Raw genomic sequence first — 15,115 nt, forward strand, 5'->3', positions numbered from 1 at the left:
CTATTACAAAAACAATATGCCACAAAAGTCCATACAAGTATTCGCCTAGACTTGGTTTTGTCGTCAGCTTCTTATTCTGGGTACAACATAGTTCTCTTAAATGGATCTTGTTAGTACAATGCGTTAGATTGTCTCATTTGGTGTTGCTCTATTCGGACCTATCGCAGTTGAGGTGTTACGGCTGGCTTTAATCAGTTCACTTTGAAACTGATGTATAGATGTTTTTTACCTTTAAAAATTACAATACTGACAATATTTTTTAATTGACAGACTGTTTATAGCAAAAAAATAAACAAGAGATCGTTGATTTTAACACATACAAAATACACTCAAATCTGGAGAAAATAAACTTACTTCATGTTTTACAGTAGGTATACCTATAAAGATTACAAAGACTGATGTTGGGTTCCAAAATTTAATATGTTTCATATCAATAACAATATATGTTCTTTCTTTCCAGGTACATACCAAGGTCAATGGATGCGAGGGATGCGACACGGCTACGGTGTCCGCGCATCAGCGCCATTCGGCTTGGCATCTCATTACCGCCCCAACAAGAGCGTGAGGGCGTCCCTGACCTCGCTGAGGTCCGTCGGGGATGCCCCTCCGGGTACGGGCGGGGGAGTTTCCGGAGGACGAGAAGCTCCGACGCCTGACCCCGCCGAGAAGAGGAACCATCGAATGGACGATTCCAGAGGCGGTTTCGTCCTCAAGGCGCGATCTGATGAACCGCCGCCAAGAAGAAATAGCCTCGTTGAAAAGACCAAAAAAGGACTGCTATCGGTAGGTTATTTCATATCCGACTAATTTATAAAAATATGTGTTTGTTATATTAAGTTTACACACGTTAATGTTTGTTAATGTTAACGTTAATGAATATAAAATGATTTACAATTATAGTAAATGTACAATTACAAAAAACTAGTAAAATTAAATAATAGTTTTTAAAATATTATTCTAATTCTTTTTACACCCATGATGAATAAATAAGTCAAGGGTTGAGGATTCGGATTTAAACAAAATTCACACGTTGTTTCGCCAATTACTTCAGAGCGAAGACTCAGTAATAACAGAGTTCAATAATAATATAATATTACCTATAACCTTCACTCTGTCGAACTCTATGTATAATTTACTCTGGTTAAAAGTTACAATAGTAATTTAGCCTACGAGTATTTAATTGTTTGAAAACAAAGTTTTGGTAAAATTTAATTTACAAATTTTCTAATTGGAGATTTCATAGAAAACTTAGTTTCAAAGTCATTACTACCGCGTACATGTCAGTTCAATTAATAAATACTTTTGCGTCTTCTCCCGATTGGAGTATGAATCAATATTTAACATACTTCAGCACTTTCCTCCAGCCGGCCCTGTCTTTTACAGCACCTATTTTAATATAATATTATTTTACGATAAGACAATAATACACATATACAAGTAAACTACTCCACTAAAGGCGTATGGTGTATGTTACTATAAAAATATAATGTATTATTTTACGAAACGTCCTTGAATATTCGTAAACTGCCAGTTCACCTGCGATATATTTGTTGAAATAATCCTTGACGAAAGTCACCGTGCAGTCTGATGAGGGTTGTCTTTTAATATCACGACTTTCCGAGTGATGGAATAGTTAATCTCACGTCGACCTTAGGAGCTATGAGGTTTTCTACTTGCTGGTGTCGTTTGATTCATTCGTTAGCTTTGATATCGGTATAGGTTCGCACGAGCAGTAACGCCGTGAAATTTGAAATCTACTGCTTTGGTACAAATTATTATTCGATAACAATAATAAAACATGTCTTTAGATGATGGGTGGCCAACCCGCGGCCCACGGGCCGCATCCGGCCCACTGGGCGTCAGCTTGTGGGCCGTGGAGCAGCGAGAAAAAATAATATCAAATGCTGCCGCTAGATGTGCTAATTTTGCAAATTGAGATTCGATATTCGCTCAAGATTTTAAAAAGCACCGTGTGTTTTTTGCTGCATTTGCAACGCCATTCTCCGTAGACGTGAATTTATTACCGGGAAATTTACAAATGGAACATTGTGAAATATGTTGCGATGAACAGTTGAAGGAGAAATTCCATCACGTTGTTTTGGAAGAGTTTTACAAAACATATTTGGACAAGGAGAAATATCCTGCATTTTACAAACATGCTCTAATGATGACTTCGCTATTTGGAAACACTTACACGTGTGAAGAGCTTTTTAGTCGGATGATGCATATCAAATCCCAAGTGAGAACATGAATCACTGATGTGCAATTGGAAAACTGTTTGCGTGTACGAACAACCTCACTCGATATCGATACACTTAGTCCTGCCGCACAAAATCAAACTTCTCACTAAAATTTATTATTTTTTATTATTTAAGAAAAAGTCTAATCTAATAAATATGTTGGATTTTCAATTTTGTTTTTTTATTAATATATAATATATATTTATTTTTTGTTTTGTATAATAAAAAAATTGGTTGTGCGGCCCGGTAGAAAGTTTAATTTTTAGAATCTGGCCCGGCTGCTGAAAAGGTTGGCTACCCATGCTTTAGATTATACAAAATATGTTTTAATTATTAATACGAGAGATAGATTAGATTTTCACTAACAATGCCAGAATGTTGGTACCTACATATTACGCAAAGTTGACTGTTAATTTAAAAGCTATTCACGTGAATTAATATGTATTTGGGAAGACGTGATCCAGTTTTCTAATGAGTATATTGTCGTTGAGCGGCTAAAACCTCAAATGTGACAAAATTTAAAACACAACTACTTTACAAGTACCTACAATAATGAAGGATGGCTAAAAGTATCTGAATAACTTGGAAAATATGAGGTAGTGAGGAGATCGTCATCATTACTTGTTTGCAATAGCTCTGATGACTATATACATTAGATGAATTACGGTTTTATTAAAATGAGACACTACTCTAATCGAGCGACTAAACGACTGCGTCTGTCTTGGAAACAAATGTCAATTGATGCTGAAATGTATGACAAGATTGTACGCGGAATCAAACTTGCACGGAGTACATCTACTAAATAGTATCTTCAAAAGTGACCTCCCATTGTGTCTTAAGCGTAAAATGTTCAAAAACGTGTGCTACCAGTGCTCAAGTATGCATGTGAAACGCAATAGTAGATGAAGTAGAAAGCAGATGGAATGACAATGGGCTGGACATGTCGGTCAGTGAGTGGACAACCGTTAAAGTAATGCCGTCATACAGTGGTACTAAACTACCGTAGAAACTCTCTAAAATCCGCTGGATAGGCAAACTCATAAAATTCGGTGAATGTACGTTGCAGCGAAAAATTAGTGACCGAGGAGTGGAGGAGCTAGGGAAGGCCTTCACCCTGTAGTATTTCGACCTTGATCGATGATATATATATTAATATGTTTTGTTTTATACTCATAATTAATTCAATTGTTTATAATGGTAATACAAATTAAAAGATAAATGCTTAGCTCTACGCCACTGCCGTAGTCGCCAGTATTGTCATAGATTCATCCAACGTAGCTCAGGCGTAGCACTGCGACTCTACGGGAGTATAAGTAGTTTTTATTTTTTTTAAATCTGACTGTGGGAGCATCTCTCTGGTAATTAAGTAGACAAATCTGGATGGCGGGACAATAAGTGGTTTAAAGGAACGATGAACTTGGAGAATTCTGTCGCCATGCATGGCGGGTAACTGGGGGAGGAATTGTAATCTGGTGATAATATACCAAATAGTAGAACTCGTAAAGTATCGTAAACATCATATGTGCATATTATATAATAAATAAGCGAGGGTTAAAATAGTATCCTTTGTGTGAATGGAAAGAAATCAAAACTACTGAGCATGCTCATGAAACCTGTATCCTATACGTCTTCCTTGGGAGACTTATTCCCATCCATAAAAAGGCGTTGGATTGCTTTCCACCAGTGCCTCTTTAGAATCATATCAGACAACATGATGTAGTGTTTATTTTTCTTTTTATTTGTTTGTTATTGTATTTTATTGTTTATTATTATTATAATATGTCATGAAACGCAATAACAGTCAAGTGGTACTTGTACAAGTGAAACAATCACAGAAATACACAGAATTTTCAAAAATCACATAGGTGTATTAATTGTGACCTCATCGGGAATTGAACCCGGAACTCACAGACGAGAAGAAAGAGTCTCGTGTCTTGGGGTACAAGGACTGTCCGGAGCTGGGAGACTTAGTATAATACCTGTGGTTTTGTTTCTGTGCATATTTTTATGATGTACCTACCTACTCTTCACCCTGCCGCCATACGAGAGAATGAATGTATTACTTTATCACTGTGTCTGGTTAATTTTTAACGCGTTTTGGTTACCATATTAGATAGGTAACATAATAGGTATCGCTCATTAGATTCACATGCAATTCTGCAATATGTTAAGGTGTGTACATTATAAGGAATATGCACATATTTGTGAACCGTGGAAATATTATTGTTCCAGGGTTTGAAGATCAGAAAGCAGCACAGCACGGGAGACCTGGAGAAGCGGGGAACCGGTTCGGGATCCATCCGATCGAATGGATCCACGGCTTCTTGGGTCTCTACGGAGAGTTCGCATTCAGGAGTTACCAACGCTTCTCTTCACACTGACTCCAACGCCAGTTTTGTTGTCGAGGTAATTATTAATCCTTCATATTTTGCTTTAAAGATTCCAATTAAATTTAAATTTATTTATTCACATATATTGAAGTCTACCAATTACAAATTCAAGACGTTCACAACATGACATGGGGGAAAAATAAGGAAACAATATTAAACTGGTATTCAAAAATAAAGATATAATAAGCAGTATAAAAAGAGTAACATAGTTAAATATGCTAATATTCGAAATGGCATGATTGAACACAGTTATTGCCCTATCAACTGGCATCATCAATGGCAAGTTAGTTCTGCACCTTAGGAGAATAAACAATGAATTCTACCAATTTGCAGCAATTTGAAATTGAAATCACACTCGGCCAAAAAAATATTCTAGGATTTGTCTAATAGGTAGAAGTATCATATAATTGTGTTAAAGCAACACTGATACAATTATTATCAAAGAAACAATCTGCGATGGGTTAATCATAAAAAAATAATGTATTAGTTTAAACTGTATATGTTTATAATACCCACCTATTCATATTGATTCAATGAGAAAAAGATACTATTAATTATTAACAACTATCATTTTCTAACATTTTCTTTCATTTGTCCGTTTTTTTAGTGTTTTGAGCATTTTTTTAAATGATTTTTTTATTTTAGATAATATTTATTATCATGTACCGTGGTTCATTCATTATTAAATGTTTACCTAATCTTTTTCTATGCAACCTGGTTGGTAACGTCAAACAACTAAGCATTTTCACAAACTTTGATGAATTTGAAGGGTTTTTAGAACGGATTATTTAATTTTTTGCATATTACTCGACCTGTGAAGTGAAGAGATTTAAATCTATGGAAAAATATTGTAATATATAACTTGTTATATAATGTGAATTAAATGTATAATATATAAAAAAAACAGTCAATCATCGACACATTAAATTCCAAGATCGATCTATCAAATAGCAAACCGCGTGAACAACCCTCCAAAGTCAACCCTTTTGTTTTAGCTCAAATACCGTTATTGATCGAAGGGGTTATCGTTCCTTACACTTGACCACTAAAGCAAAAAATTTTAATGTACCACGAAGATTATTTTTAAAGAAAGATATAAAATCATTATTGCTATTATTATATACCTACACACTCAGTAATAAAAACATATTAATTATTTTCTTGTCTCGAATACTAGTGGATTATCATAATTAAAAAACTTCCACTCTGTGGAGGCCCATATGATCCTATTATGATCGGACATGGTCGAAGGAAGGAAGGAAAAAACTTATTTTAATAAAACTTAAAAAGTACAGATAAAAATGATAGTAAGTGCGATATAAATTTCAAAATTAAAATTGCGATTAATTTTCTCAATAATTGTATTATGTGGGTAACATATTTTGAGGTAGCATGGTCAAATAGTTTTTTAACGTCGTCATCTTTAGGACTTGTTATTGTTATATACCCATTGACGAAGAGCTTATTACCCTTGGTAGTTGATCTGATTAGGAAATAGATATGATTAAAATAGGGTTTAGGGTATACGCCATTATACTGTTAATTAATAACTACATATTATATTAATGATTAATTTTAACCAAAATTAATTGTAAAAATGTGCTTCATAAAAAGCGATTAAACTACCTATATAATAATTACAAGATAAAAAGAACTTTTTATATACGACGTTTTTAAATTTTCTGTTGAATCATATAAACTTGACTTGACTAGCTTAAACGATCAAAAAAAATGTATTTGATAGAAATAATACTGAAATGTCATTTTGACACTCATATTGATTTCTATAGTAACGTACGTATATATTATTTAATAATTTAGTTGCTAGGACCACCTAGCAACCAATAATCGTATCGAAATAACTTTTCATACAAAACAGAATTAACTAAAAATGAATTCAATTCTACTTAAAGATGACTAAAAGTATTAAAAAAATGCATTCGCATCGTGTTTTGATATATTCTAAAAGTTTCAAATGTCTAGCTAGTCGGGAAGTTAGTTAAAAATCGATTGCAAGATTTGTACCGGACAAACAACCACCGGACAAATAAGAATACGACCTAAGAAAAACGTTGTAAAATAGTGAAGACGCGTATATGATTTTTCACAGGTATTTCCTGTGTTTGAATAATAATAATAAGAAATGTGTCGGGAAATAATCTTACCATGGGTATAATAGGGACCGCTTGTGAGTGCCACTGTCTGGAAGATAATAAATTATGAAATTCGTTACATATGAGTTTCGTATTTATTAAAAGATATATTTTTTTATACATGACATTAGTAGTGTTAGTACCAATATCGCAGTCAATGAATTGTCTTCCTGTGGAGCTAAACCGTGTTCTATTTGATAGATTCCGGTATAGGATTTGGCTATTTACCTATGTACTGAATTTTTGTGCTATTTAAAGGCAGCCTAATATTAATAATACGTTAATTATATATAATGGCCAACGACTCCGTTAGCACTAAATGAGTTAACTGGTCATGGTGCTTTCGCCACCAAGGTCTGTTAGTTTGGTCTAATAAGAGCCTATCACATTCTACTGGAAATATCCACATGTCGATTGAAAAGACCACTATACTCTGTATGACATCCAGGTGGTTTTCTGTTGAACCTAGTTTCCATGCAGATTAATTAGTTAGCAGATTCAGTCGATCGAGCGGGAACATATTATACAGTCAAACTCCGTTATTACGATCTCGGATGTAATGAGGAAACATTCGTTGACATTTTGGTTTATGATTTTCTCCATACATTTATTCACTGTTATAACGAGAGAGTTATCGGATATACCGAGCTAGAATACTGTTAATGTGTCGATCGTTTAAAAACATTTCGACCCTAAGCAATAAAATCCAATCAAACAGGATGCCGCCGGAGATGGATTACGTTTATGACACTAGTTAAGTGTCTAAGTACTTACCTAATTGTTGTTTTTGCCGACAATAATGAAAAAGTATCCACCCATATGGTTGAAAAATCCAAGGTTTGTGAAGTCTGTAGGTACCTACCAGCGTTCATTACAATAAACAACTTCTTTTGTAGTTTATGCAGGCCAGCTTATTTCGGGGATTTTTACGATGGTTTTCAGATTTTTTATTTTCGACTTTTTTTGTTGTGGCCGCTCATAACACCTATTCTTTGATACAACGAGTACCGCTTATAACGAGCAAATTCAGTCGGTCCCATCTTCCTCATAATAACCAAGTTCGACTGTATTTCTCATATAGCGCATACTCGCGGTCTCAGAATGACGGTTCTTCTTCGATATGCTAGAGAAATATGCTCAAAACGGTGTGGAAACGTGGTGGGTGGTGGAGAGAATGCATGTGGGCTTAAAGATAACATTTTTATGATAGACGCTACTGGCTGTAATTAATATTGTGCTATTTTTTCAGGACGGTCATCTCGACAGTGGCGTAACAGAAACATACATGGGTGAATGGAAGCACGACAAAAGAACCGGATTCGGAATCAGCGAACGGAGTGACGGCCTCCGCTACGAAGGAGAGTGGTTCGCCAACAAGAAGTATGGGTACGGAGTCACCATCTTCAGGGACGGGACCAAGGAGGAGGGAAAGTACAAGAAGAACGTCCTCGTGAAGAGCCAGAAGAAAAAGCAGATGTTCTCGATCGGGAGTGCCAAGTTCAGGGAGAGGATCGATGCTGCGGTTAATGCGGCACAAAGAGCTTCCAAAATTGCCCTGCAGAAGGCGGACATCGCCATATCAAGGTGGGTTTTGCCATTCGTTTAACTATGTTCCTATATTTTTCTATTATAGTCGATAATATATTGTATAGTTTTACGACACAGAATCTTACTGAATAGAGAACAACTTCTCATAGTTTTTAATTTAAATATTGCCAATAGCCAATATTTACAATTGCAAGTTTTGTATTGATTTTTTTCGAACTACATTGGGCAACTAAAAATGATTTTAGTACACAAAAACATAAAATGCCAAAAAATGGCTTAGTAGGGTTAAAATCTAGTTATCTATAAATGTAGGTACTAGAAAGGAATCGAGATTTTTGACTCTCAGGGTCCCGCATAGGAGCGTAGTAAAATCGTTTTGATAGTCGATTGACTGTTGTGTGAAAAATACTTATTACATTTTTTTCACACAAATTATATGAACGATAAATGTTTGAGTTAATTATATTAATCAGGCTATTTTCTTGTTTTCAGGACAGCGACCGCACGATCAAAAGCGGACCAAGCTGACATGGCCGCAGACCACGCCAAGGAAGACTCCGACTTGGCTCAAGTAACTGCCAAACAGTTTGCTCCCGATTTCAAGCAACCGGGAATCGACAGGTTACGAATACGAGAGAAATTCAAGCCTCCTCCAGACGATGCGGTACCGGGAAAATCGATTCTCCATCCTCCCACGAAGAGTTTCGATCAGCCGACGGTGCCGAACCCTTCGACGATTAACCAGCCCACTACTCAACCGAAGACGACGTTCGCTTCTTCCAGAAGGTCTTCCGATGCGTATCCACCGCCTGCGGCGCAAAACAATTCTGCCTACCCTGCACCCGCGTCGGCGTATGCCACGCAAAACTTACCACAGACCAATAATAGTCAACCACCCAATAACTATCCCCCCGTACAGCCAAATAATGTACAGCAATCGAACTTTTCCAAACAACCTAGTTATAGACAGCAACCTCAACAGCAGATGCCAAATTACCAGAGTCAACAGAATTATAACCAAAATCCGATGCAGCAAAACTCAATGGCTGATCCACAAATGTCTTCTAGTTTCCCACAAGGCCCATCCGGTAATTATCAGCAACAAAATGTATACGGACAGCAGCCTGGCTATAGACAAGACAATAGTCCATTACAAAATGAATATGGCCAACCACCGCAGATGCCGAATTACAACCAGCAACAAAATTCATACAATCAACGGCAGCCTTATCAACAACAGAATACAATGAACCAAAATCAATACCAAAACTACGGCCAGATGGACGTAGATCCTTACATGAACCAACAGGAGCAAAATAGAGTCCCGAATCTGCCCAACTCCATTCCCCCCGGTGCGACGCCATCGCAGATGGACGGTTCGAGAATGCCTCAGAGTGCAATGAACAACGGGCCTTATGGGCAATCGATACGAAGAAATTCGAGACAAGTCGGAGAGAGACCGCCGCTGGTAAACCAGTCATCCATAGACCACTTTGACCATTACAAACGACCGCCTAGTAGAGACTCGAGTGTCGATAGATATGCGAGAGTCACCGGGAGACTCAGCATCGGCGGAGGCGGATCGAGACAGCCCTCCGTGGACAAGAGCGGAATGGAACCCGACAGAAGTGCGAGAGGCTCTTCTCAAATGAGAGCTCCTACCCCGGTATCGATGACTGGTAATGGAGCGGTGTTAACTGGACAAGGACAGAGCAGAGCGGCGACGCCCGTCTACTCTGTCATGAACCAATCGCAGATGGAAGGACAGAATCAACCGTTTGAGGATGTGTTATTGCGGAAGAGAAATTTAGGCCAAGACATTATTCCTTCTATGGCCCAACCTAAAAGAACGGAAAGCCTTTACATAGGATCTAAGGCGGTTCCTCCACCTATGGGTGGTGGAGGTGGAGGTGGTGGTGGTGGTGGTGGTGGCGGCGGTGGAGGTGGAGGTGGTGGTGGAGGAGGTGGGGGAGGAGGAGGTGCAAGGGGCGGCGGTGGAGGAGGCGGTGGCAAAAGAGTAAGTTATGTTATTATTTTAATTTAATAACCTTTAACACAAATTATTTGTCTCCTCTAAAACTGCTTGCTGTCTACATATATTTTCAAGGGGTACCTACAGGATTTATTTATTACGTGATGTAAAATGTAATATTTAACTATGAGAATGTAGTTCAATGTATCTACCACTTAAGGAAGGCACCGTCATCAATAAAATAATATGGCGGATTGCGTTATCTACATAATCAAAATTATGACATTATTCGTGAAACAAAATTATCTAGGTATGTATTAGGGTTGCAATTCCGTAATCTCACTAGATTTCTTAATCCCAAAATGATTACAAACATTGGAAATGTAGGAATTCAGAAATTTTAAGATTAGTTTTTAATTAATAATGTTTATCAAAAATAGCATTAGTATTAATTAAATAAATAAGTATAATATTTTAAATAATGTTTTCAGTTTCTAAGTTCGACAAAATATCCATGGATATTACAATTTTAGTCATGTGGTTAAAAAAACGTCGATATTACCAAATTTTGAAATTTTACCAATGAATAACTTCTTTTTCGTTTCGTGTAAACCTTAGTAAACATTATTGCACCCGAAGATTGAAGATTGTGTTAAATTTTTTTGAAAAAGGATTGAATCAAGGATAGGTATATATTTATTCGGCATCACTGGATGAACAAGATTAAATTTATTACAAAACTATACAATTTCGTCTATGACTACTGCCTAGTCATAACATAGCATTTGTTAATAAAAAATCAAATTATTATTTTGGTTTGAAGACTAAAAACACTCGATAAGAAATAACATTAAATTTGTTCGCCCAAACCTGGGATTGCAATTTCTACTATGGCAGATTTTAGCATTGCTCATAATTACATTTTACTAGCAAAGATAAAGATGGTGAGATTGGTTCATTATTTTCTTTTATTTTGTTAACTGTCAATAATTCATGGTGGAACTGCATTGTATTGTTGTTTAATTGAAGAAAAAGCATTTTTTTTGTAGTACTTATTCCACTTTTAATCGATAAATTAGGACCGGTTTCGTCCGCCTCAGAGGGACATTTTCAACTGAATACATTTTTTTTATAAAAACAATATTTATCAAACAAAATCCAAATCGACAGAAATAATATAACAATTATTTCTATTACCTATATTATTTCTGTCGCTTTGGATTTTGATTGATAAATATTGTTTTTATAAAAAAAATGTATTCAGTTGAAAATGTCCTTCTGAGGCGGACGAAACCGGTCCTAATTTATTGATTAAAAGTGGAATAAGTACTACAAAAAAATGCGTTTTATTAAATTAAACAACAATGGTTCATTATTATTATGGTAGTAGAGAGAACCTAATCAAGATTAATTAATACTGATATATTTTTATTCAATAAAAGTATATTTAATATATATTGGAAACACATCAGAATCATACATATTAGAAAAAAATATGATGCGGACAGGACTCGATTCCATCCTATGTGGTTTACCAATTTAGCTATCTACATAATTACAACGTAATTAATTTATAATCATGCAACTGATGAATGCAAGTTCAGCACCATATAATTTTTTCAACATGTTTTCTAATGTTTCTGAGGCTTTATCAAATTATATATTATTATGTTCTATAAAGAATGTTACAACTTGTGAACTATTCGTTGGAAAAAAAAGTTTATTAAAAATATATTTCTTATTATGCAATGACATATATCTGAAGATTTTTCAGTTATAGTGAGAAACTCGAATAAATTATTCCAGTTGTCTAAAACTAGATGCCAAAGTAAAAAGAAACAGGGTGCACCTGTTAGCAAACATATTATTATTAAAGATATATTAAAAGAAAAAATACGACAGTTATGGACACCACCACATAATTTTATATTGCACACATTAATTCAATGATTTTATAAAATTTATATTACTTTGACTAGTAAGTGAAAATCTTCACATAATTATATTATATCGTTGTAGGTATATAAGGCATAACTACAAACTAGACGATTATTTAAAGCATACCTTATTAATAAAAATAATTATTAATTGCATATTGACGTATTTATAATATTTATTATGTAACCACTTGATTGTTTTATATTTTATAATAAAATTTAATTTTTTAAGAACATCTGTCGTGTATTTAGGAATGTATTATTAACATATACAGATTACAGAACAGTCTGTCAAAGGTTTAAAAAAATATTCCACATTGCGCCATCTGTCTTCAACGTATTTATCGGAGTATTCGTCGAGGAATGCTGATGTTTTTTGTATGGACTCACGTCGGACGTGACCTCAGTCTATCTATCGCATTGTATGCAATAATTTTATGGTAAGCTCCGATCGCCAAGCCTAAAACCTTTGCGCATAATAGTATTGTCTGACTGCAGCTTTGTCCAAAATAATTAAAAATTCGATTATTTAAAAAAATAAATTCTATGGCATTTAATAACATAATATAAATAAATATAATGATTTTTGATGTGTATAAAGTTTAGGAAAATACGTAATTTAAATTCATCGCTCAATTTTATGTCGTCAGTAAGCTATTGAAATTTTATCGAATTAGTGTGTCGTTGTCATTAGTACCTATGTATTAGTAGTAATATCGTAATATATTCTTATTTCCCGTAAGTATACCTGATAAGTGTGCTCTTTTTCTCAGATCTCCACAGCCTACCTCTTTACAAAAGTCACCCTTCGGTGACATGACACGGTTCCATGCGGACAGTCATTCGACTTCGAGTGAATCGGATTAGTATGTAGTTAGATTCTCTTGGATGTGTCTTATTTTTTACATATACATGCGAGACATGTCAAAAATCCTTCGGTTGGATAATTATAAACATTAACAGTTATCTTTGCTGTTATTTTTGGTTAATATATCTGACAGTTAAAAAACAACAATACAATTATTATTATATTGTTTAAATATTTTTATCTTTGTACCCATTGATAACGACGGAGACGAAATCGGTTTTGGAATATTATAAACCTAAACAATAATTGTGTTATTTCCTTTCACTTATATACAATAAGGTAGGTTTTATAAATATTAACACCAACAGAAATGCTGAATGACTGTCTCCGCAGGCTTTTCTGCTCGTAGTATAGGTACTTACATAATATGACCCCAAAATAAATAAATTGCGTGACCGAATACACTGTAAGTCAGATTTAAAATTAATTTGGAACAAAAATATTATTATATTGGATTTTTTAGACTGGATTTAAAAGTCATGACGAAAGTAATACGATTTTATATCACAAAACCCTTACTGTTAGACATAAATCATTAAACAATACCAAAATGTTAATAGTGACTACTTCTAATGGTCATATAAAATTGATGACATCAATAATTTCAATTTGCAGAACAAAACAAGGGCATATGATGCATTAAGAACGCATCTAAAAATCTTAGTTACATTATTTTTTTTAAATCTTATGTAAATTTGTGATTTATTGTAAAATAAATACTATATAAAACTGAATACCTATAGGTATTTAAAAAGATAATGTGTGACATGAATATCTTTTTATTATTTTATATATTAATTACCTATTTTTGATGAGTATTACCATCTGAAAATATGAGTTAGCCCCTGTAATGTTGATAGAACAACTCTGAAACTTCAGAGTCGTTAATTGGTTTCAGTAAACAATTTGATTAGGTACTAGGACCTCCCTAGAAATAACCAGTATGTTTGTTAGGGCCCGCCTAGCAACCTACGAGTAAATTCATTTAAATATTTTTTTTATTATTGAAAATATAAAAACCTCTAGGTATCTCTTATTAAAAATCTTTTGAATTTTTTATTCAATACTAACTAAGATTTAAGAATGCAAGACTATTTTTATTGAAAATATATCATTTATAGATTGTTTTCGAATTGCGACTAAATTAACATATTTGCCTGATGCAACAAGATTTTCGCAGCAACGCTCCTGATGGTTGGAGATTATTATAAAGTCTGTTATTAGCATCCTCTATAACGAGGAGAATATTCCATCTAAAATAACATGACATTTTCATTACCAGGTGCTTTTTCGTATCTCTCATTTATCGACAAATTGAGTCTCGGTCGCTTGAAGATCATGATTCTATTTGTACTAAATGTTTTAATTATATCTCTTCAGCAATTCTAGCGTACCGTCGTTCACATAATATCTGAATGTATTGAGACGACCGTATGTTTTTTTAGTGTGAATCACTTCCATTTTGGGGACGTGTAAAATAACCTAAAATGTAGTAATGACATTAGTACTTATCCGTTATCGCTGAATTCTTAAAACGATTGATTGTTAAAATACGTAGATAATTAATCCTTAAAGAAGCTACTTACGTCTTCAATATTTACCCCATCAATAGTGATATTACAATATTCAATACGAGAAAATGTGAACGGAACTTCCGATGTATATGTACCTATTTTTTGTGTTACAAAATCACAATAAACACTTAAATGAGAATTTAAACACAAAATAACACTTCCAACTAAGATAGGATAAGTATTTAGAACATCAGTCCTATGCGACATTTCTTTTACCACGGGAAAAACTCAGCTATAAATTACAGTTCTTAGTTCCCAATGAATACGATAAAATATTCATCAGATTCACCACCGCCTTGCGCTACAAAGGATTTTCAATCAAGGCGGTTTCATAGGCCCTGGCGGGTGCGGGTAGAAGAATAGTTTTCAATAAGACATATTTCTCAGCCGGCACAATTTTCATTTGACTAGCATCATGTAGAGGTATCCATAA

General features: G+C 34.5%; 1 protein-coding gene and 1 long non-coding RNA gene across 2 annotated transcripts in view; both read left to right on the forward strand.

Annotated features, from left to right (window-relative positions):
* The window catches only part of LOC147065867 (uncharacterized), a 135,267-nt gene extending 134,568 nt beyond the window's left edge, over window positions 1-699 (forward strand). The window contains exon 3 of the long non-coding RNA XR_015071620.1: window positions 461-699. This is a non-coding gene — a long non-coding RNA (uncharacterized LOC147065867). The remainder of the gene's footprint in view (window positions 1-460) is intronic.
* Window positions 682-14,497, forward strand: LOC147065868 (uncharacterized). The gene is made up of 5 exons (XM_085955675.1): window positions 682-783; window positions 4,473-4,646; window positions 8,033-8,367; window positions 8,824-10,348; window positions 14,489-14,497. The coding sequence occupies exons 1-5, from the start codon at window positions 682-684 to the stop codon at window positions 14,495-14,497; spliced, it is 2,145 nt and encodes a 714-aa protein (XP_085811801.1).
* The last annotated feature ends 618 nt before the right edge of the window (window positions 14,498-15,115 follow it).

Source organism: Rhyacophila brunnea, unplaced genomic scaffold (assembly GCF_057557595.1).
Source record: "Rhyacophila brunnea isolate RB1 unplaced genomic scaffold, BYU_Rbru_1.0 scaffold_5, whole genome shotgun sequence".
NCBI classification, from domain to species: Eukaryota; Metazoa; Arthropoda; class Insecta; order Trichoptera; family Rhyacophilidae; genus Rhyacophila; species Rhyacophila brunnea.